The following is a 24960-nucleotide window of genomic DNA, read 5'->3' as shown; positions in this document are numbered from 1 at the left end:
ACTCAGGCTTGAACATTCAAGGCCCAAGCCTAAGCCCGTTTTTAAGTTTATATAATACTACTCTATATATATTATGTAATTCAGAACACATTAAAAAAATTAAACTTGTACTATGTAAAATTTTTCAATAAATATTATACGTAGATCCGATCTGACCCATAGAGAGCTTTAGTACCAAACTTTTTGCTAATGGTAAAGATGGATTTACAACTTAGAATATAACAAGTATTTAAGATGAGAGTCAAATCTAGGTTGAATTATTGGTCCATTTGTTGGCCGAAAAAAGGAAAACAGAGCCCCTTTATGCTTTGGTGGTATCCTAAATGACACAAAGTGCAAAATTCAAAAAAAAAACTGAGAAATTTCTATGATGTTTCCCAGTTTTCACAACATGACAACATTACCATATGTTTGACACTTGAAGTACCCTTCTTTGAATCATTTTCAAGCATCTCTCTACGTAATGCATACATGATGGAATCACGTGATTATTAAATTTTAAATTTTCATGGGTGGTATTTAAAGAAGTAATTCGTTGATCATAAAATATGTTTCAATCTTATAGGTGAAGATTGAATCCTCAATCACGTGAATAAAGGATAAAGTGAGTAATTATCTCTCTCTACGTAATGCATGCATGATGGAATCACATGGTTGTTAAACTTTAAATTTCCGCGACTAGTCGTCAAATAAATAATTCGTTGATCATAAAATATGTTTCAGTCTCGTAGGTGGAAATTCAACCTCAACTATGTAAATAAAGGATAAAGTGAGTAATTATCTCTCTCCACATAATAATGAATGCATGATGGAATCACAGCGGGTGGTCTTTAAAGATAGTGATTATATAGTGATTATATAAACATTGGGTTTTCCCGGTCAGCAGCAGGAAAACAGCTTGAGAGTAAAGCTTAATCAATACCAAAGCATGTCAAATTCAATAGACCAAAAATATGCCCACAAATGGGCTTTGTCGTGGCTTTTGTTTGTAGGCCGTCCAAGGTCTCTTTTCTAAGTTATAGGTGTAGACTTCGTTAACAGGGTGGTATTAGAAGGAGATATACAAGGGTCTAAAATGGTAATTTATAATAATAAAATTATATTTGGACTCTTATAAAAAATTATAATTTAATTTAAGCTCCATCAATTATTTCTTTTGGCTTCACTCATACTTCTTAGGCACATAGTAAAATGATCTCGATTTTATGAAGTTCCAGCTTCTTTAAACATTTGGATACGTTTGAATTTTCATCGAAATCACTCTATAAATCTATTTGATCTCTCGCCAAAGTCAAAAGACAAAATTTTCATCATATTAGGAGGCTTTGATCTTTAACAAGGAAACCAAATGGTTAAAAATAGTCGAGTATTCACCTGCACGACCGATGCCTTTTTTTAGGATAAAATACTTCAATAGTCACTCAACTATGAAAAATTACAAAATAATCACCTAACTATTTTATTTTGTCTTTTTTGGTCATCAACTGGCTAATGGTGGCAACTTTTTAAAATTGTTGTAACAACAATTTAACTGTCAACAATTATAAATTATGTCAAATTAGTCTTGATTCTAAAAAAAAAAAAATTCAACATTTATGCATTGTGTGTATATATATATATATATTGCAAATTTGGTTTTCTTTGTGACCGTTTCACCTAAAAAGCTCACAAATTAAATTTATCAACTAAATTTTATTGAAAATATACAAAAAATAGAAACACCCAAAATTACAAAAAAAAAAAAGAAAAGAAAAACACTAAATTACACAATGTGTAAATGTTGAGGGTTAGATTTTTAGAATCAATACTAAATTGACACAATGTATAAATATTAAGGGTTAAATTGTTATTATGTCAATTTCAAAAATTGCCACCTGTAGTTTGTTGGTGACCATAAAAGACAAAATCGAATAGTTAGGTGACTGAAAAATAAATTTATTAATAATTGAATGATCATTTTGTAACTTTTCATAATTAAATAATAATAAAAATTAATAATTAAGTGACTACTAATATGTAATTGAAATATAAAAAGGTTTGGACAAAAATATTAAACTTGAAAAATAGACTTACATAAAAAATTAGACTCATAATCAATCTTGGGTTCCAACATTTAAGGCCTGAGTTTGGTGCGACTCGTTTTTTACTTGTATTATAAATTTTATAATTTATATACTATAAAATTAAAATTTTATATAATACTGCAATTTAGTCTTTAAAAATTATGTTGAATTGTCTATGTTTAAAATTTTAATATAAAATATACATTAAAGTAATATAAAATTTGAAAAGAATAAAAAATATATTATGTGTGAACCTAAAATAGTTCGGGTTATCTTTTTATAAATATAGACGAGCTTGGTCAAAATTTGAAGTTGGAGCTAAGCTTATATAGTTATAAACTCATAAAAACCACTTATTATTTAATAATTTTTTAAAGTTATAATGATTAAAACATAAATTTACTAATAATTTAGTGACCTTAGGTGCAATTTACCCTTTTAAAAAATGGATTATTTCAATTCTTCTTTCTTTTTCAATCAATGGGTCCATTGCATGATTGAATTAGTGTAGGGACTACCAATGATTGTGACCCACATTATTGACTAGCCTTTTGTGTGGTGGGCTTATTTGCTTTTTTTCATCCTTTTTTTTTTTTATTCTCAATTACATATAATTTGGACACTTTGGGTACTTTTTAAGCCAAATTTATCATAAATCCAATTGAAAAGAATGTGTGACAAATATTCATATTCATCCCCCCTTACTAAATATGCAATTTTTTAGGGTAAATTATAAAAATAGTTATTTTTATTTGTCTTAGATTACATTTTAGTCATTTATGTTTGAAATGTAATGTTTTAGTCACTTACGTTATTTTTTTGTTACGAAGTAGTCACTCTATTGTTAAATCCTGTTACCTCCCTAACGACAGTCTTATGTGGCAGTCCAAATGGGTTTCAAATGCCAACTTGGATGTCCAGTTGCCGGATGAAAATAGGTTTTTAATTAAATAAATTTAATTTGAACTGTCATGTAGGGCATCTAAGTTGGCATTTAAAATCCATTTGGATTGCCACATAGTACTACCTTTAGGTAGGTAACGGAGTTTAATGGTAAAGTGACCATTTCGTAATAAAACAATAACGTAAGTGACTAAAACGTAACATTTTAAACATAAGTGATTAAAATGTAATTCGAGGCAAACAAAAGTGACTATTTTTGAAATTTACCCTTTTCTTTTTTGTAACATCTGGACCTTTTTGAATCAAATAGTGAAAAAAGAGAAAAAAAAAAGAAAAGAAAACCTTAAAGTTTGAAAAGTGAAATCCAAATCATAAAAATTTGAATAAAAAAGATAGCAACAAAATGTCAAATAAGAAGAAAAAAAAGAAGAAGAGATAATTTGACTTTGAAAGGGTAAAAAAAGACTTCAAAGGCATCTCTTTTCAATCCAAAAATTAAATAAGGGATAATTACATTAAAAGCCCACAAACTATCTTATTCGGAATTGGTCTTTGAATTTTAGAATGTTTTAATTAAATCCTCAAAGTATTAGTATTGTATCAATTAAATCCTTTTGTAAAATCCAATTTGAGCTTGAAGTGAAGCCAGAAAATTTTTCTAGGAATGTCGGAGTTAGCATGTATATTTTTGCGAGAGTTAAATGCAGTTTCACCATTTTTAATAGGCTTGGTGGGTACATATGTGTTTACAATACGATATATATGTTTTAATTACGCCCCATTTCATATTTGACCTGATATTTAATGCTTGAGCTAAATACTTAGGCTAAAGGAAGTACATGATTGATATGATACCGATACTTGGAGGGCTCAATACGAACATGTTGAAATTCAGGAATCAATTTAAAATCGAGACTATAGTTTAAGGATGTATGTCGATATTAACCCGAGATAGAATCAGAAGTATTTGTTGGACATGAGTAGGAAGATGAAGATGAATCTTCCTACTTGATTCAACCAAGCTTCCCCAAATGGTGGGTTTAAGAATCTTTGAGGAGCCGAAAGTGAAAAAGACATTAAAAATACTTAAAACAAAAACAGAGTAAAAAGAGAAAAACAAATGAAAGACTACAACAAAGCAAAGTTAAGATCCCCCCATCACATAAACTCAATCATTCTCCCCATTTCCTATCTTTGAATTTTTTATAGGGTAAACCGAGTTCAGGGTCACTAAATTATTAGTAAGTTCACGTTTTAATTTTTTAACTTTAAAAGGTTGCAATATGATCACCGAACTATTTGAAAGTTTTTATTTAAGTCATTGTGATTAAGCTTTTTTCTTTTTTTAAAGTCTAACTAGCGAGCTTTAAGTGACGATTTGACAATCGATACAGAAGATTAGTACCCATTGACGAGTAGAAGAACATACTTTAGATCCAAGTTGATATGATCGATCAGAGAACAAAGCTATTTGGATTTTGGTTTATACATTCGTGACATTCAAAGTTGTTTCATGAAAAAAAAAAATTTAGAAAAGAAAGGGAAGAAGAGCTTTGATTAGTGCATACGATGCGAACAGAAAAGGCTATATAACAACGATGACTTAAATAAAAACTTTCAAATAATTCAGTAATTATTTTTGTAACTTTTTGAAATTGAATGACTAAAATATAAATTTATTAATAATATAGTGACATTTAATAAAATTTGCCCTTTTTATTGGTATTAGTCTTGCAATTTAATAGCTTTTCCATGTCTCAGTTTCACGTCATCACCTAATTTTTTAGGTGATGAACCTGTATACTATCGTAGTATCATGTGGACAAAAAAAGTTCAAGGACTAAGTTAAGAAAAGCTACTAAATTTAGGGACTAAATGGTATATTATACCCTAAAAGAAACCAGCCCAACCCTTTTCCAAAACCCCACCACTTGTTTTTTGCTTCAAATAAAGTGCTTATTCAAGGCGTTTCTCAAGGAAAAACAAAGCCCACCCACCACCTTACCCCCATTGTTAACCAGTAAAAGCCTCTCTCAGTTCTCTGCTATGGCAGACGCTCCTTTCTTTGTTTTGTTCATACATTTTCACGCCCTTTAATCTTTAAATCCTTAAAAAGATTTGACCTTTCTTTGTTTTTCCCCAAAACCCAATCTTTTTTCATTTGCTAAATGCTAAATTGATGGCTAAAAGTTTGATTTTTTGGATTTTCTTGGTTCTATGGTCGCCATTGTTAATGTTACAAGCTCAACACCAAGCTGAGATTCAAGCATTAATGTCTTTCAAGCTTAATCTTCATGACCCATTTGGAGCTTTAAATGGATGGGATCCATCAACACCATCAGCTCCATGTGACTGGCGTGGTGTTGCATGTACTAAAAACCGAGTTACCGAGCTCCGTTTACCTCACCTGCAACTTGGTGGTCGACTCAGTAACCGTCTCTCCGACCTTAAATTCCTCACCAAGCTCAGTCTCCGTTCCAACTCGTTCAACGGTACCATACCGTCCACCCTCTCTCAATGCAGGTTCCTACGCGCAGTTTTCTTGCAGTACAACTCACTCTCCGGGGGGTTCCCGTCGGAGATAAGTAACCTCACCGATTTGACTACCTTAAACTTAGCTCAAAACCAATTTTCCGGCGAAATCTCATGTGATCTTCCACGGAATATTAAGTATCTTGATCTTTCTTCGAACTTGTTTTCCGGTTCTATTCCTAAAAGCATTGGTAATTTATCTCAGCTTCAACTTATTAATCTGTCGTATAATCAGTTTTCCGGCGAGATTCCGGCGAGTTTTGGTGAGCTTCAACAACTTCAATATCTATGGCTTGATTATAATTTATTAGAAGGAACTTTGCCTTCAGCATTAGCCAATTGTTTTTCACTTGTTCATTTTAGTGCTGAAGCTAATAAGCTTAGGGGGGTTATACCAGCTGCCATTGGTAACTTACCTTATCTTCAAGTTGTTTCAGTTTCTCGGAATAATCTCACCGGAACGGTGCCGGTTTCTTTGTTCTGTAATGTAACCGTTCGGCCACCTTCGATTCGGATTGTTCAATTGGGGTTTAATTTGTTCAACAATGTTGTTGGCCTTGAACAATGTCACAGTGTTTTACAGGTTTTGGATCTTTCAAGGAACCAGATTGGTGGAGGTTTTCCGATATGGTTAATGGAAATAACGACGTTAACGATGTTGGATGTTTCCGGGAATTCGTTTTCCGGTGAAGTTCCGGTTCAAATCGGGAATTTGTCCAAGTTGCAACAGCTGAAAATGGCTAATAATTCATTCTATGGGATGGTTCCTATTGAGATCAAGCAATGTAGTTCATTACATGTTCTTGATCTCGAAGGAAACCGATTCTCCGGCGAAATCCCGGGCTTTTTGAGCGATATGACCGGTTTGAAGGTTCTATCTCTGGGGGGAAATCTGTTTTCGGGTTCCATTCCGAGTAGTGTTCAGAACCTTACCCAGCTAGAAACCCTGAATTTGGGACATAATAACTTGAATGGAACCTTCCTGGAGGAAATAATGGGGTTGAGCAATTTGAGTACATTGGACTTGAGTGGTAACAAGTTTTCCGGTGAGATTCCCGCGAGTATTGGGAACTTGAGTCAGGTTGTTGTATTGAATCTAAGCAATAACGGGTTTTCAGGGAAGATACCGGCGAGTTTAGGTGCATTGCTCAAGCTAACTACACTCGATTTAAGCAAGCAGAATCTTTCGGGTGAACTGCCATTCGAGCTTTCGGGTTTACCTAATCTACAAGTCATTGCATTACAAGAGAATATGTTATCTGGCGACGTTCCCGAAGGGCTTAGTAGTTTGATGAGTTTGCGATACGTGAATCTAAGTTCAAATTTATTTTCCGGCCATATCCCGGAAACTTTCAGCTTTCTGCATTCATTAGCTGTGCTTTCATTGTCTAATAATCGCATAACCGGGATGATCCCTCCCGAGCTTGGGAACTGCACTGAGCTTGAAGTTCTTGAGCTTGGATCGAATTCTTTGACAGGTCACATTCCTGCCGATCTGTCTGGCCTTTTGAGGCTTAATGTGCTCGATTTGGGTGGTAACAACTTAACTGGAGAAATCCCGGAGGAAATCTCCAAGTGCTCATCGTTGACCAGTTTGTTACTCGATGGTAATAGGCTTTCTGGGAGCATACCGGATTCATTATCTGAGTTATCAAATCTTACAATGCTGGATCTTTCTTATAATAGCTTGAGTGGAAACATTCCGGCTAATCTCAGTCTTATACCCGCGTTGGTCTACTTCAATGTCTCGAGTAATGACCTAACCGGGGAAATTCCGGTTAGTCTCAGTTCTAGATTTAACAATCCATCGACGTTTGCAGGTAATCAAGCGTTATGCGGAAAGCCATTGCATCGGAAATGCGAGGATGTAGCCGAGAAGAACAGAAGGAAAAGATTGATTCTTTTGATTGTAGCGGTATCTTGCGCTGCAAGTCTTGTGTCATTGTGTTGTTGCTTTTACGTTTTTAGTCTTTTGAGATGGCGGAAGAAGCTCAAGGAAGCTGCCGGGGAGAAGAAACCAAGTCCAGCTAGGGCTAGTTCCGGAGCAAGCGGTGGTCGGAGCAGCACCGACAGTGTAGGGCTGAAGCTTGTTATGTTCAATAACAAGATCACACTCGCTGAAACAATCGAAGCAACAAGGCAATTTGCTGAGGAGAATGTACTTAGTAGAAGCCGATATGGGTTAGTCTTCAAAGCTTGTTACAACGACGGAATGGTACTCTCTATTCGCCGCTTACCAGACGGATCACTCGACGAAAACATGTTCCGTAAAGAAGCAGAATTTTTAGGAAAAGTCAAACACCGAAACTTAACCGTCCTCCGCGGTTACTATGCAGGACCACCCGATTTAAGACTCCTTGTATACGACTACATGCCAAACGGCAACCTCGCAACACTCCTCCAAGAAGCATCACACCAAGACGGTCACGTCCTTAACTGGCCAATGCGTCACCTAATCGCTCTCGGCATTGCACGCGGTCTAGCTTTCTTACACGCTTCCAACATGGTTCATGGAGACACCAAGCCTCAAAACGTGTTGTTCGATGCCGATTTCGAAGCTCACTTATCCGATTTCGGCCTTGATAGGCTCACAACACCCGCAGCACCCGAAGCTTCCACTTCCGCACCTGTCGGAACGTTGGGTTACGTATCCCCTGAAGCTGTTCTAACCGGCGAAACCACCAAAGAATCAGACGTATACAGCTTCGGCATCGTGTTGCTCGAACTACTCACTGGAAAAAGACCGGTGACGTTCTCCGAAGACGAAGATATCGTAAAATGGGTGAAAAAACAACTTCAAAGGGGTCAAATTGTTGAACTTTTAGAACCAGGGTTACTTGAACTTGACCCTGAATCATCAGAATGGGAAGAGTTTCTATTAGGGATTAAAGTCGGGTTACTTTGTACGGCACCAGATCCTCTTGATCGACCAACAATGGCGGATATCGTGTTCATGCTTGAAGGTTGTCGTGTAGGAGCTGATATTCCTTCATCAGCTGATCCCACTTCTCAACATTCACCGGCATAAACCCGAAACCAATATGAATTTGTTTTTTTTTATTACTTTTTTTTCTGTCTCATGAAAAATTTTTAACCAATTTTTTTAGTTTCAGAGAAAATATTAACCGTAGGGTGAATTATTATTATTATTAATTTTTGGACTTAATTTTTAATATTTTATTTCGGTTTCATCATTTTGTTACTTTATGTTTACAACTTTTGTCAATTTACTCCTTTTCAATTGATGCTTTGCCGCCCTTAAAAGGAAAGTGAAGTTTCAAAAAGGTTAAATTCTTGTTTTGGTCCTTCTATTATATTAAAGTTTAAGATTCAGTCTTATACTTTTTTGGTCAAATACTCGGGAACAATTATAAAGCTGAATCAAATCAATATAAAGCATAAACAAATTAAGAATCGGAATGATTGGAACTAAAATTGACCCATCAGATTAAAACTATTATTCTATCTCTCAATTAAGAGGGACTAAGCACATGTGGGATGGGTGGTTATTTTGTAATTTTTAATAGTTGAATGATAAAAAAATAAAATTACTATTACTTGAGTGACTGCTAGTGTAAATTTTTTTTATTCACATCAATAATTTAATAAGAATGGAAAATAATTAATAGTGTTAACAATTTGATCAAATTATATCAAATAAAAAAAGAGAGCTTAAATTTTAAATATTGGTATAGTATAGGGACTAAAAAAAAATTAACCAAAAAAGGGTTCAAACTTTTAAGAAGTCAACGGAATTGGACAAAAAGCTCAGTTGAAAAATCAATATGTCTGACAGCAGACAACAGCCGTTGGGACCCACATGGATGTTTGGCGCCAAACGCGTGGCACTATGTAATAATATAGCCGTTAATATCGTAAGCCCCGAGACTTACACCCTGTCAAAACCAAATTTAAAAAAATAATAATAATAAAAAAAATGGTGTATTGGATTTTAGGGTAAAACCAACTTGATTACATCTTTTAATTTAAAAAAATAGTTTAGTACTCTCGTGATGCCACGTGGAATTCTTGTGTTTTACCATTATATTTTAAATACTTTATTCGATTAAGTCTTTAACTCGATTGGTATTGATACTGTTGTCAGTACAGGAGGATATGAGTTCGAGTACGTTGAAGTGCATTATCATCCTATTTAAGGATTGGGAAAGAGCTATGAAAAATTTTAGAATCTATAATGAGATTAAAATTTTAAAAATTAATAATTTAATTTCGATAATATGGAAGTCAACATTTACGATTCAAAAAATAATGTTTATTATTTAATAGAGTAATATTTTAAAATTTTTTATAAATAATAATATTTGTGTTATATTTTAATAATTGGATTTATTTAATAGTAATTGGACTAATTTAATTTGATCTTTATAATAGAAGGACTTGGAAGGTACTTTCACCATTAATTTAGTTGGCAATTTGTGTTAAATGTTGGTTTGGAAATGAAGTTTTCTTCTCTTTTACTGAAAATATGGATAAAATTACTTACTATGCATTAAATCATAGGGTAAATTAATCCTTTTTTGAACAGCTTATTTATTTTTATTGTTAAAATTTAATTTTATATGTTAAAAAGAGATATACGTGACATGAAATATGTATTTATCTTATTATTGTATCAACAATACTAATTTTATTAATAAAAATAAATTAATTTTTAACAAAAAAATTAATTTATTAACTTTTCGAATAAATAAAATAAAATAAAATATAACTTCTAATATAATAGTTTTTATCGTACTTTCATCTCAGAATATTTTAATATCTTTTCTGTGATTTTCCATGGTTTTCAACTTCAATGGAGGAAAAAGGTGAGGAAGAAGGAGACAAAAACCCAAAATTTCATGGTCCCACCGTAACTGAAGGGGCTAACTGAGAAAAAGTGTCAGGCGGGTGGTGGCTCACTGCCCAAAGTCACCAACTCCTTATAATGGATTTTACTGTTTTGAAGTAATAGTGAAATAATATAATTTTACGATAATAAAAATATAATTTATAAGAAATTAAATTAAAACTTTTATTAAAAAAATTAAAGTATAATTTTATTTTTATTAATTTTAATTTTTTTATTTTAAGAGGATTAAATTTTCCAACGTATCAAATTAAGTTTGATACGTTTTAATTAAGTTATCAAAGTATTATTATCATATCAATCAAGTTCTTTAGCGGGTCTAATTATTACATTACGTACTGAATATCAAATCAAATATTCAAAACACGTGAATCAAATTATAAATTATATCTACCGCATAAACAACTTAGATCAAACATGTTAAACTAAATTCCACGGATTAATATTTGATACATTATTCGTGGAATTTGGTTTATCATTTAATCTGCGTATTTTAGCCATGCTCAACGTGAAGTCAGAACAGACATTCAATCCTTACATACAATACTAATACCTTGAAGACTCAATTAAAAATCTTATGAAATATTTGGGATGTTTTTGTGCAATTAACCCTTTTCTCGAAATCAGCAAGAAAATATGGGTATTTAAAAAATGGAGAAGAAGAAGACATTGAGAAATGGACCAAAGAAATCCAAATCTGAAGCAGTGACCGTTAAAGGGTTTTTTATTTAAAACTTTATAATAATTTTAATATATAGTTTTCATTTTTATATTAAAGTTTTGTTGGATGGTACAGTTTTTAGGGTCAAATTGGATTATAATAATGTCCAAATAAGAAATTTTCAAAGATTATAATTTTGTTGCAGGTCATGTTCTTCAACTTCAATAAAACCAGACAAAATTACATCATTTCCCCATTGTCTTTGTATTAATTTACTAAGGAATTCTTTGTCCTGATCAAGACAAGCAAAAGTACTTGAAAATGCATTATTATTAATTTGATCTAATTAACAACCAGACATGAATGTGGTTTTATTGTTTGTTGAATCATGGTGTTGGGGTTGGCCATGCATTATTATATGATGTATTGATTTGAAAAAGGTGGATTGTGGTCATTACTTGTTTTAGAAATTCAAATTTTTGATTTAGTCATAAAAGGTTAATAATCGGAATTTAAAATAATTTGTACCCAACAGATTGAGTCTTAGGTTGATTGACATCGGCATTGTTATTAGTATAGGAGGACGTGCGTTTGAGTGTATTGAAGCGCATTATCCTCCTATTTAAGGGTTGAGGAGAGACTATAAATAGTTCTAACATTGTATAAAAAAGAACAGATATGATAAATACATATAATGAGATTAATGTTGAAAAACTTAAAATTAACCTAAACTAAAATGAATAAGAAAATTTACCATAATCGACCTGACCCGAACCCAACCCGAACCTAAAGCTTAAACTTGTTTACTAATGGAGTATAAAAAATTATTTACATCAACAATTATGCTTTGTTGTATGGCTAGACATTTTCAATCAATTTATTAGAATGCATTATTAATTAAAGCTGTGCCCAAATGGTCCAACTTGCTTAAGTAGCACCCTAGGGACTAGGGTCCATAGGTTGGTCCAAAACCCAACTTTACAACTATTGACTTATCGATTTGAAAAGATTGGTAGATATATTGGGCCCTTTTGAAAATTCTAAAAGATATTGACATTTTATTGTATACAGTTGTAAACAAATTTCCCTATAAAATTCAGTCACAAAGTGACAAAAGCTTCAAATAAAGCCATGGGTGTAAAGCCTATCTCCAAAGTTAGGTTTAATTGTGGTTTAGTCCCTCTATTAGATTGAAGTTTGAGATTTAATTAGTTATATACAATTTAATCCCTTTAGTTTTATAATATTATTAGTAGACCAAAATTAATGGCACTATTAATCAATGTTATTAGAGTGGTGATGAAAATTTTCTTTTTAATGTTATTTGAACATTTAATTATCCGTTTTCAACTAACTATTTTATAATAGATTCAACGCCATCGTTTTAACGACACCAACTAATGATGATAAATTTAAACTCTTTCAAATTTGTAACGTAATAAGTTAATATTTAATAAATTTACAATTTACTCTCTCAAAACGATAAAATTATTATTTGATCCGTATTAAAATGATGATAAAATTACATTTTAACTATAAAAGAACTATTTATTACTTTGCTATTAACATTATAAGGCAGTAACCTATAATAAATTAAAGTAAAGGAACTAGATTTTGGCCAAAAAAATAGTGGGATTAAATCTCAAAAATTATGATAATAGAGAAAGTAAAACCATAATTAAACCCAATGAATAAAACCTTAATTCTCTATCATCTCATATATTCATTGAGAGGTGATGCATTTGAGGAAACACATATAATTAAAAAAACAATTCTAATAAAATCAATTATCACAATTATAACATGAATAACTAGTTCAATCCAAATGAAACTCGAACTTGAGATCTCAATATACTTACCATTAACATATATGCATATACGTCATCTCTGTTTTCCGTCGTTGATTTCCTCATCTATACATGGCCTTAAATGACTTCACAACGAGCATGCAAGGATAAAAGTACCATGCAAGTCTCCGTATTAAGATTCAAATTATATTATTATTTTTATTTAAAAAATAAATAAATTAATCACTATACATTAGATCAAAGAGCTAACTGATCTATTCTGTTAAAAAATTCACCCAATTTATGTTGTTAAAAACTAATATAACTAACAAAATAACTAAATAATTACACATGATATGTCACGTGTACTTAATTTTGACATACGGAAACCAATTTTTAACAGTAAAAATAGATAAAATTTTTAAAAGAATGACCAATTTACTCTGATATTCAAAAACTAATTTTTCCCGTAGAGAAGTCAAAATGCAACTTCCATTATACTTTTACTGCATGCAAGTATATATCCAAATTAAGAAAGACGAATAGAGAAGTGGGGAAGCTGATAGTAAAACTTCATTATTGCAATGCCAATAGCAAAACATAATGGTCTTTACAGTACACTGAACTATTAGATTCCAGAAATAGAGAATAGAAACAATGTAAAAAACGATTTATTTCGAATCGAATCTATGTTCTAATCATACAAACAGCAAATGAAAATGAATGAACGAGTACAAAATAACTTTAAGAAAAATGTTCCATACTGCATGCTAGCAGCAAGAATCGGATACAAAACAACCAAGTAATGCCAACTAGCAACATCCCGAGTCTTGGAATATTGCACTCTATTCAGCTCGGGATTGACCGGCACGAGAAGAGAGGATGATACCGACGATGAGCCCGTACAGAGCCAAAGCCTCAGCAAAAATGAGGATAAGAATCATTCCAACAAAAAGCTTTGGCTGTTGGGCATTGGCTCTGCAAATAAATGAGCAGAGAAACTAAATCAAGCAAGGCATGTTCTCACAATCGCAATGAATCTCGAAACCGAAGACAAAGCAAAAACCTATTGCTATAAAGCTAACGCACATAAATATACAAGGAAACAACCAAGAGGAGAGATCAATGATTATCAGTAGTAAATGGATGAAACCCACAAATCTTTATAACTTCTAAATACCTTAGTTGAATCGAATTAAACTACATTTTGTGAAACAAGTCAATTTCCAGCTAAACTAGGTCAATGAGCATATGATCACACTTATTATACAAATGTACTTCCATCAATTGTAGCAAAACCCTAAAACTAAATCCCTTTAAAAAATTTGTCCCAACATACAACACTAATTTTCTCAAAGAGTTAATATACTATTTGGCACTAGAGTTTGGTTCAATGTTCAATTTGGTACCTGAATTTAGCTTTAATGTTCAATTTGGTACCTAAGTTTTTTCAAACTGATACTTAAGTTTTCTTTTGTCCTAGTTAAGTACCTAAGTTTGGCTTCAATGTTAAATTTGGTACCTGAACTTTTTCTCCCAAGTAAGTACCTATGTGGCTATGTCTTTTTTTTTACTAGAGCATTCGTGTAAAACATTCATTGGGAACAAGATGGCGTTTGATCCAAGTACCAAATTGAACATTGATGCCAATCTCAGGTACCAAATTGGGGGGAAAAAATCTCAGCTACCAAATTAAACATGGAAGCCAAACTCAAGTACCAAATTGAACATTGAAGCTAAACTCAGGTATCAAATGGTATATGACCCCTTTCTCAAATTACATATTTCACTATTCTCAAAGTTCAATTCTCTGTCCTACTATTACAGCAAATGGAATTTGAATCCCGCAAACAACATTTCAATTCTAAAGAGTTTAAATTCAAAAAATAGCTAAAAAACAAATAATTCCAAGCACAATTAGATCGCAATACCTAACGCCAGCATCGCCGACGATCCCAATAGCCATGCCGGCGGAGAGACCAGCAAGACCACAAGCAAGGCCAGAGGAAAGATGAGCATAGCCATCGAAAAGGTAATAAGATTTAGCCTTTGGGTTAATCCCAGTACTGATAATAACCGCAATAATCAAACCATAAATACCCAAAACGCCAGCCATAACAACGGGAACGATCGATTTCATCACCAGCTCCGGCCTCATCACTCCCATCGACGCCACACCAACACCGCTCTTAGCCGTCCCATACGCAGCTCCCATACCTGAAAAAAAAAACCCAATTGGTTCAACAAAATAGAAACCCGTCAAGAACTGAAAATTTTAGTGTTAGGTTTAGGGTTTTTTTTACAGGAGAAAACGAGGGCAGCAGCGGCACCAAGGAAGCCAAAAAAAGGAGCAGTTTCATCGCCGCTGAATGTGGACGACATTTTTAGATTTTCAGATCAAAATTTCGCCGGCGATTTGAACAGAATTTGGGGAACTTAGATCGGTGATGGATTTTTTTTTTCTTCAAAATTTCTTTTCACCGATCAGAGGAGAGAGAATTGGGAAATTTTCTTAGTGGATACCATTAAACGAGTCTCGGCCCTGGTTTGGGCTAAATTTTTATGGGCTTTCATTGCATTATCTTTTTAAAAGGCCTCACTATTTACTTTCCTAAAAAGTTTTACGAAAAATATTTTTCGATTTTTAATATTTGTTTCATATAAAATAAAATAATCAACATAAAAAAATATTTTCCAATCATATTCCCAATTTTTTTCAATTACGATTTTGCGTACATTTGTGTATTAAACCGATGATTTTCAAAGCCAGTTTGTACTACAACAAATATAGCTTAAATATAGCTCAAATGATAATGTTCAACAACATAGGCATCTCTCTACATATTTCAGCAACCTAATTGTACACAATATACTTTAAAAACATTTTGTCTGTACTAATAAATGAATGGAAGAATGGCCCGCCGATTACGAGGATAATTCTCGAACTTCCGGAGGTACCATCGGTGAGTTTCTGCCGCCGCAAATACAAGATTAGCCACCTGAAACGAGTTACAATTACAAAGTGTTCGGCCAAGTTCGAGAAAGTGGATATAAGGAGGTATGAAATACCACAAATCCGAGAAGTAGCCATATTGTAAAGTCGGTCCCTCCGCTCGCAACCAATAAACCGGCATATAATATCTGTATAGATACAAGTAATGATCATAACTTTGATCAGCAACAAATGCATATACCAAAGCATTAAAGAGAATCACCATCTCGGATAAATAGTGTGGACTCGAGACAACTTCGAACCAATCTCCATGTGGAATCACGTATCCGTCGGTTCGGTCTCCGCGTTCTCTAAGTGACCCCTGTATAAAAAGCAAAAGCATACATCATAACCGGGTGATGCATGAAGCATTGATATCGATTCTCTAACATACAATTCATTTAAACCTCGAAAACCAGCACACAACGATACATACAGCTAGCGATAGATTTAAACAGGCGGAAAAACGTACGAGAATTGCATGACAACGAAGTTGATGGAACCATCCCCAAGCAAATATAACAGCACCGGCCCATTGGCACCAACCGAGCCTTGTCAACGGCTTCATATATCCCCACAAATCAAAATCTGTAATTGACACCATTTCTTGGCCCTCAACTTTAAATTCAGCCACTTGATCAGCTGCAAAGTTAAAAGCCTCGAGTACACAAAACGTACAGAGCGACAATGGTGCTGCCGTATAGAAACTGCCAATACAATCAGAACCAAATCAATTCATCAAATGGCAATTCATAAACATATCAAATTGTGTTCATCAACTCACTAGATATGAGAGAAGTATCCAAAAACATTCATTCGAGCCGAAGATGCTTTCACATTCTTACAAGTACAGTAATTTTAACAAGCTTTAAATCAACGAAAGAATCAAATAAATTCATCAATGGCAATCCTTAAACATGTTCATCAACTCACTAGATACTAGATTTTTTTTACAAGTACAAGCTTCAATCAACAAAAAAAATCAAATAAAACCATCCAATAGTAATTCATAAACATATCAATATGTGTTAAGCAACTCACTAAATACCAGTCAAGTATCCAAAAATATGCATCCGAGCTGAAGGGCTATAATTGAAAACTTGAAAGGTCTCATAAAGTCGCCTCAAGACATGGATTTCCATCAACAACAACAAGAACACAGCTTTCCAAACATTGAACCTGTCATCAACAGAACTAAACCGAGACTTGTGTAATGAAAAAACAAGTGATCCTCCTGTTAAATGATTAGCAGCTGCAAGGTAACTCAATGACTCAGTACTCAAAGGTGTAACTTTGTAAGCAAAATACCAAGTACCCATTAACAAGGTGGTTGTCCAAATCACAGCCAGCAAATAAAAGTGAAGAAAGAAACTTTGGGGAACTGTGAACCTCTACATCCAAAAAAAAAAAAAAAACAGAATTGAAAAATAAATTAATTGTTTGAAAGATTGAAACTTTATGGAAAAAGATGATAAAAAAAAAAAGGTTTCTTACGTGTGATGAAGATGGCATAATCTTACCCCTTTTAGCAAAGCTTAGTAAAAGGGCGTGAAATGAATTAAGACATGGAGAAGGGAGTGAAGCTATGAGGATGGGAAGGGTTCCAACTATCCATGTTGTTCTTAGAAGCCAAATAAGGGTTGTTTTAATGGTGTTTATTGATTGAGAAACTAAAGCTTCCATTAAAACACCAAGTAAGTTCATTTTTTTCACAGGCAAGAAAAAAAAGTTGAAAATCGCCGTCGAAGTGGGGGAAGCAACGTAGAGTGATGGCAAAAATATAGTAACGTGTGTCAACAACGTGGCGTCAGCTCGGGGTTTTTACTTTGAACAAGCAAAAAATTGCTTCTTTGGGCTTTTAGATGGATTGAATGCCAAGAAGGCCATTAATAAGGAACCAAAAAGCTTGAGTTTAGGCCTTTAATGGAAAGGAGAAAAAGCTTGCATGATATATTGGGTTTGGGCATTGTTTAGTATATGGGCACATCTATCTTTATTGACACTAGATTTATTAATTGGATGAGTTAGGGTTAGAGGTGTTCATGAGCCAGACTGGATTGAGTTCGGGTAGTGTCTAAGCATGATATCAACATATTTTATGTTTGTTCAAGCCTAGCCCGACTTGAAATATGGGCTTAAAATTTTATCTAAATTCACCCATATTTGCAAAAAGATTAACCTAAACTCATTTTAGGCCCGCCACATTATTTTTAAAAATATTTATATTATTTTAATTTAATATTTAATTATTTTTTATATTTTTTATATAGTCATATTAACATTATTTTAATGTTTACATTAGAATAGATATATTTAGTATAGATTTATTGTTTTAATGTGTTATAAATTACATAATATATAAAAATAATATAATATAATATAAAGTAGTATAAACTTAAAAATTGGTTGGGCTGGGTCGGGTCAAGCTTGGGCCTTAAATATTCAAGCCCGACTTCAAACCATATTTTAAATGAGCCTATTTTAGCTCGAGTCCATTTTTCGGGACTAATATTTTGCCCAAAACCTCTCAAATTTTAGGTGGGCCTAGGCAACCCGACCCATGAACAAGTCTAGTCGGGGTTGATTTTATTTTATATTAATTTTAATTTTAAGATTTTTGAGTTTTGAGTTTTTTTTTTCCAATTTTAGTTTGTTTTGACTTTTGAATAGATGTGGCAAAATGGGCTTGAGTCCAAACTCGTTTTGAATCCAATTTGATCAGTCAAAAACTTGAACTTTAAAAAATCTGAATTGGAGACTAACCCGAACCTAAACCCGAATTTAGTAACAAAAATAAAATAATTAAACTACAATTAAATATCTATACTATTAATAAAATCCCCTGACTATGTTGGTGTCATGAGTTAATCAAGTGCCAACTCGGTTAAGAAATTACGAAAATGTTATTCTGTAATTAAAATTAGTCATATTATTGAGGGTATTTTAGTATTTTCATTTTAATAAAACCTAAAAGAATATGGATAGGTAAGATTTAAACCCGCACCAATTGAATTAAGAAAACCTTAAATTTACCACTCAACCAAGTTTTATTTTAATATTTTTTTATACATTTTTTAATATGTACAATTTACTATCTACACTAATTGTATGTATTAATAATGTTATTAATTGAGTTGGTGTTACAAGTTAACTCGACACTAACTCACAATTGATAACAAAACCATAATAAATAATTATTTATTTGATGTTTAAAAAATCGGCTTTGGGGACAATGGGTGACACGTGGTGAAAACGCGTCCAGCACAGTGCTTTTTTTGCCACGTGTCACCCAACGTCCCTAAAATCGGTCTATTTTCTTAATTTTTTTAAAAAAATTGACCCAAATCCCTAATTACTTTTTAAAAAATGACATATTTCCCTAACAAATCCAGCATATAAACTCTTTTTTCTACCCAAAGAGATGAAGAAAAATAAAATAGATTAGTGCTTTAAATGCAAAATTGACCCTCAAATTATACATTTTTTTCACTTCAGTACTTAAAATTTCTTTTAATAAAAAGTGGTACTTAAATTGTTAATTTTGTCTTATTTTACTCCAAAACAATGAAAACATTATATCAACCAATAAAAAACATATCATACCCTTTTTGGATAAAATGAAATAGATAAAATCGATAGTTTAAATACCACTTTTAACCGAAAAAATCTTTGGTTATCTAATTAGATTAGAGGTGTGCATGGGCTGGGCTGCCCGGCCCGAAATATGGGTTTAAGCAAAAAAAAAGAGGCCTGTTTAGATAAAAAAGGGTAAAACTTTTTTGGCCTAGGCCCGACTCGGATTATATACTAAATATATATATTTTTATTTTTAATCATATTTATATTTTATTTTTAATTTTAATATAACCACCTTTTATTATATTTTCAATTTGTGTATTGTTTTAAGAATTGTTTTAGTCTCATTTTTTTATTTGTTTCTTGTTTTAATATTTGTTTTTATGTTTTTAAATGTATTTGATTTATTATATTTTAAAATTTTTTATTTAATAAAATAAGCTAAAAAAATTTAATATGGGCCGAGTCGAGCTCAGGCTTAACAATTTTATTTCGGATCGGACTTGGACAAATATTTAGGCCCATATTTTAAGCCGAACAGGATTCAGAGCCTAGAAAACAGGCCTAAAATATTATTTAAGCCCGGCCCAAACTCAGCCTGGCCCATGCACATCCCTAATTTAGATAAAATGGGTACAATTTGAGAGTTGATTTTGCTGAGAAGAATTAGTGTCGCTTTCTTCCATTAACTTGAACTATTCTTTTTACTTTATGCATGGGAGTTTGAAATATTGATTTGAGAGTTAAAATTTAATTAAATTCTATTAATTCGTAAAAGTTAATAACTCGAATCTATTAAAATAATTTAAAAATGATTCAATAAATAATTAAAATAACTTAAATATGAAATTATATGACATAAAAAATTCGATTGATTTGACCTAAGTTTACTTAATCCAAACTAAATATAATACAATAATTATTTCTAAAGATTTCATGCAATGCATGAAAGGAGAGTAGCGAGGTTGGCGGGGCCCCGACTCTCTAAAATAAAAAATAAATTATTTAGGTCCTTTAAAAGTTATAAAATTTTAAAATAGTAAAAATAAAATTACACTTTGATTCCCTTAAAAATGCTAAAAATTTGATTTAATCGTTTAAAAATTATAAATCTACAGACTATTAAAATGATGAAATTGTAATTTTTACAAAATTACGATTCAATTTCGATTCTCCTAAAATAATTTTTTAACTTGGCCGTTATGATGAAAGTGGTTAAAAGAAAAGAGAGTAATAATTTTGTTTCTACCAACAAACCTTGAAAATTTCATTAAAATAGGGTCAAATTAGGTGCACGTACGAATGCTTAACATGTAATGCATTGTGATTAAGTTTTGGATAAAAATGATGATTTTTTTACATGATGATCCTATTAACTTTCATAATTGTATTAGGTAAATTTGTAGATCACAATTATGTGAGGGGTTAATTTCCACAATGTTTAATTATGGTTTTAGTCCCTTCATTATGCTAAATTTTCATATTTGACCTTTCTACTTTAATTTAGCATAATCCGAAGATTCTATTTTTAAAATCTCATTAGTAACTGAAAATCGATAAAATTGCTTTTTGTTGTCATTAAAGTGATTGACGTAAAATTTTTTTTTTCAATCACACAATCAAAGTCATGTAAAAAATTTACTTGACCATGTTAAACTGATAATAAATTTATGTCACTTGGATGGCTAAGTTTCATCTGAAATTTGGAAAGGTTTGGTAAAAAAACATTAGACCCAAAAATTGGTCATGGAATAAAAATTAAGCATGTTTAAAATATAAGCCAAGTTTGAACTTCATTATTCAAGACCTGAGCATTTATCGAACATGTTGCAAGCACGTTAGATGAGAATCAACGAGTAACTAAAGAAGGGTCGAAGATGTCGAGATGACGCGATGAACTCCCAACTTAAGGTAGCAACGACATCGTGACGAGCATGCACAGGACGTCACAACAACGTGACATATTCTCCATGTAATTAAGCAGCCGCATCTTTCACTCCAAGGATAACTTTTTCTCCCAGTCGAATTTTGATTATTTCAGGAATATTTAGTATGATTAAAACTTTAATCTTAACCTATTTAAAGGAGTCATTGTATATATCCTTGTTTTGAGAGTCCAAAACTAAGACGCCAATCAACAAGGGCTTTTCTTGAAGACAACAAGATGTAGTTGCACATGAGTTTTGGTGAGAGTTTCGTGGTAACTATGAAAAGAATTTTACTTATTCTCTTCGGTAGAGTTTTCCACGTAAATATTTATGTGTTTTGGTTTTCTCTATTTTACTTATTCGTTATTTATACAGATCAATCCCAACAATAGTTAACAATATTATCAATTTTACCACTCTTGTAGTGTGGTAATTGAGCAAATCGATGAAGGTGGAAACGGATGATTAATCTCAACTTACTTTTAAAGTGGAAATGTAAATCACTTCAATCGAGCACAAACCACACGTTGGGAATCATGTAACTAAAAGAGTAAGTTTGCAAAAAGGGAGCCCCTCGAATAATTAATGCCCCCAATTTTGAAATAATTACATGGGACTAATGTGGGGGCGAACCATCCAAATATAATCATTTTAATTCTGCTCTCATTTCCATTTCTATTTAATTTGTTTTTATGAGTTTTGTGCTTATAAGCTATAACATTTGAGATAACCCTAGTCTTATAGGGAATATATATATAGGGATTAAATTAGAAAAAATTTTGGGTTAGAGATTAATTTGTATATTTTCATGAGGGTTAAAAATGTAATTTTATCGTTGTGTTGATATATATATATATATATATAACAATCACGCTGCAAACCACAACCATTAGCAAATTGAAACAAACTACGTGTGCATAGGTTTTTTTTGGCTTGGGCACAACTCGACCCAAATTTGCAATAAAAAAGTCATGTTGTTTTGCTGCTATATTTCCACTTTTTGCCACTGTTTTATTATTATTTCACTATTATGTTGCTAATATTTTATTGTATAACACTTATTTTATTGTTAATTTTATTACTAGTTTAGAGACATTTGCTTGTTAAGTTGTACTGATTTTAGTGTTATTTAAGTATAAAGATTTTTTAAATTTATTTTTAATGTGTATGGGGTAAATATTTATGCTTATTTTTCGGGTCGAGCCGAATTTGAACCTATCAATCAGGCCTAAAATTTTATTAGGACTCTATACAATTCGACTTATAAACAACTCTTTTTAGATAAAATCTTGAATTTAAACTTTCCCTCTTATTTAAAAATCCAGAGTCTAAAAATAGTTGATTTTTTAAAAATATGTTTAGGGTCTTAATCTTATCAAAAGTTTATTAAAATTGGAATAAAGTGAAAGGAACACTTTTTTGACGAACGAAACACGTAGTCTCTAGAACCCTCAAACGTCCATCACAAACATAAGCAAAATTAGGATCTAACAAGTCAAATCATACGCGTTGTAATCGATGCCTAATGATCCAATTGTAAACCACCACCTCTTGTTTCCAATGACCCCATCATCAGCTCACACCTGTGACCGTCAATGGCGTCTATATCCATGGCCCCAGATCACCATATTTGTGTGTGTGTGTGAGAGAGAGAGTTCTCAGTCAAGGAATGAGGTCTGAATTTATAAACTTTATCAGTATGTCTTGTAATAAAATTGTAATCCCTGATGTCTTTCTTCCAAGACATTACAGGCGACCAACTAGTGAGTATATGACGACTCATTGTGAAAGGTAAAACACAGGTGCATTTCAACTCTTCAGCCATAGAATTTGGGTAATTCTCTTTGGAGTACTTAGAAATTTGCTTTAAGAGAATCTTATATCAATCATAAATTTTTGAGAGTTAAAAGTGAAAATTTATCATTATATTAACATGTAAATGACAAATTTACCATTTGAAGGAAGGGCAACGAAACTGTTTGTTCCCTTTTGCCTTCGACTCTCGGTATTAATATGTCTCTACCGTGTATATAAATACTAACCCTCTAATTGTACAATATAAAAAAAAAAAAAATTTAAACACAATATCGAAATGGATAATTTTAGTCATTGTACAAGTAAAAAGGAATCAAATGAGTTTAAACATTTACTTTTTAATAGAATCACATCTCATGATTCTATATACAAGTTATCTTCGCGACTTCACACATTTAAAGGGTTCAACTTGTGCAGATCCCCTATTTTACCTTTCTTATTTTATTTCTTTAACAAGTGCGTTGCACTTCAAAATTTTCGAATCAAATTAAATTTAGGTCACACAACTCTAACGTTGATACTCTCATTAATAATTTCATGGGGTTCAACCTTGGACACTTTTCTCTGAGTAGATATTTTTTAACTTATCACAATGATTCTAATATCAGAAACCCTAGTTACTATGCAACCCATTTGAGGGAGAAGTGTTAGTTTGGGTGCAGTTTTCAAGCAATCACTAGCTCTATTTTTCCCAAATATGATGATGATGATGATAATAATAATGTATGAATTAGCCATATGATGATATCCACTCTAATTCACATGATGATGGTCAATAATAATTTCCTATAGAATCACATATTAGATGTACCTTTAGTTTATTAATTCCAAAAATCTAGAAAAATGTCTAAGAAAATGTACATATTTTACCAAATTCTACCAAATGGTCCATTTAAGGTCCTAGTCCCAAAATACAAAAAAAAATAAAAAATTGAGATTTCTAGATATTTTATTTGATTGCCAATACAATATATTTATTTAAAGACTCTAGGAAAAAGTGTAGTATATTTTTATTTGATTGCCAATATACAAGGGGTGCAATCATGGTTTGATGTCCCCCTTTGAAAGAAGCTTATGTTTCACACCTTACAATAAAATAGAGTGTGAACAGTTTTTTGAGTGCAATTCAAGAGTTTGGATAAAAACCTTTGCTTTATATATATAATTGGTTAAATTACTTTTTGAGTCCCGAATTTAGTAATTGTTTCCACATTGAGATTTGAATATTTTTTTTTGTCTAAATTTCAATATAGGTATAATTGTTGAGTTCAAAGACTAACTTGAAAAAAAAATTATGCACTAATTAAGGAAGAATTGTCTATTTTAGACCCTAACATGGACAAAAAGAAATTCAGATCCGAATTTGAGAGTAATTATCAAGTTGAAACCCTAAATAATGATTTAATTCATATGTATATATATATATATAATAGGAAAGTTTGGGGAAATGGGTGTTTTTTTCCTTCACCAACCAATGTGAAAATGAAGCTATAAGAGATAATAATGAACAAGAACTTGGAAGGGTAAGGTATTGTTTATGGATTGAGAAAGAAAAAACAAAGAAATAAATAAAGGTGTTTGGAGGGTGGTCTATGTCAAAAAGGAGTTTGAGATCCTGATAGGACCCTCCCAAGGATCTGCTTTTGCTGGTTACGCTAACTCTTATGATATAAATTTTTTTTTAAAATTTTATTTAGGTTTAATTATGATATCGGTTCTTGTACTTTTGATAAAATTTAAGATTTTGTCCTTTAAATCTTTTTATTTTTCGATTAAAATGTCGAAATCCGTAGTATTTTTTGTCGAAATTGTTAGGTTGCCCTCATATGTTGTGGC

At 32.0% G+C, this 24960-nt stretch overlaps 3 protein-coding genes across 4 annotated transcripts; 1 reads left to right on the top strand and 2 right to left on the bottom strand.

Annotated features, from left to right (window-relative positions):
- The first annotated feature begins 4924 nt into the window (after positions 1-4924).
- Positions 4925-8651, top strand: LOC108479737 (probable LRR receptor-like serine/threonine-protein kinase At4g36180). The gene has a single exon (XM_017782501.2). It carries the CDS (start codon positions 5146-5148, stop codon positions 8524-8526), a length of 3381 nt encoding a protein of 1126 aa, XP_017637990.2. The 5' UTR covers positions 4925-5145; the 3' UTR covers positions 8527-8651.
- A 4713-nt stretch (positions 8652-13364) lies between these two features.
- LOC108482288 (V-type proton ATPase 16 kDa proteolipid subunit) lies at positions 13365-15367 on the bottom strand. Its single transcript, XM_017785416.2, has 3 exons — positions 15117-15367; positions 14745-15030; positions 13365-13791 (listed from the first exon to the last, which is right to left on the bottom strand). Exons 1-3 carry the CDS (start codon positions 15193-15195, stop codon positions 13659-13661), a joined length of 498 nt encoding a protein of 165 aa, XP_017640905.1. The 5' UTR covers positions 15196-15367; the 3' UTR covers positions 13365-13658.
- A 216-nt stretch (positions 15368-15583) lies between these two features.
- LOC108482237 (polyprenol reductase 2) lies at positions 15584-17552 on the bottom strand. Of its 2 annotated transcripts, none has more exons than XM_053025269.1 (6): positions 17300-17552; positions 16847-17196; positions 16242-16512; positions 16029-16127; positions 15883-15954; positions 15584-15812 (listed from the first exon to the last, which is right to left on the bottom strand). In XM_053025269.1, exons 1-6 carry the CDS (start codon positions 17507-17509, stop codon positions 15708-15710), a joined length of 1107 nt encoding a protein of 368 aa, XP_052881229.1. In that variant the 5' UTR covers positions 17510-17552; the 3' UTR covers positions 15584-15707. The 2 variants fall into 2 exon arrangements, with proteins under 2 accessions (XP_052881229.1, XP_017640843.1); XM_017785354.2 differs by having other exon boundaries at positions 16278-16512.
- Between the last annotated feature and the right edge of the window lie 7408 nt (positions 17553-24960).

This window comes from Gossypium arboreum, chromosome 2 (genome assembly GCF_025698485.1).
Source record: "Gossypium arboreum isolate Shixiya-1 chromosome 2, ASM2569848v2, whole genome shotgun sequence".
NCBI lineage: Eukaryota > Viridiplantae > Streptophyta > Magnoliopsida > Malvales > Malvaceae > Gossypium > Gossypium arboreum.
This window is presented reverse-complemented; position numbering and strand designations above follow the sequence as displayed.

What these genes read in the sequence shown, in the direction of transcription:
- LOC108479737 (XM_017782501.2), top strand. Translation starts at nt 5,146, where the DNA reads ATGGCTAAAAGTTTGATTTTTTGGATTTTCTTGGTTCTATGGTCGCCA.
- LOC108482237 (XM_053025269.1), bottom strand. Translation starts at nt 17,509, where the DNA reads ATGAACTTACTTGGTGTTTTAATGGAAGCTTTAGTTTCTCAATCAATA. An exon ending in GGATACTTGACTGGTATTTA is followed by an intron (nt 16,513 to 16,846) that starts GTGAGTTGCTTA and finishes TTGTATTGGCAG; the next exon opens with TTTCTATACGGCAGCACCAT. An exon ending in GGCTACTTCTCGGATTTGTG is followed by an intron (nt 15,813 to 15,882) that starts GTATTTCATACC and finishes AACTCGTTTCAG; the next exon opens with GTGGCTAATCTTGTATTTGC.
- LOC108482288 (XM_017785416.2), bottom strand. Translation starts at nt 15,195, where the DNA reads ATGTCGTCCACATTCAGCGGCGATGAAACTGCTCCTTTTTTTGGCTTC. An exon ending in TGCTGCCCTCGTTTTCTCCT is followed by an intron (nt 15,031 to 15,116) that starts GTAAAAAAAACC and finishes TTTTTTTTTCAG; the next exon opens with GTATGGGAGCTGCGTATGGG. An exon ending in GTCGGCGATGCTGGCGTTAG is followed by an intron (nt 13,792 to 14,744) that starts GTATTGCGATCT and finishes ATTTATTTGCAG; the next exon opens with AGCCAATGCCCAACAGCCAA.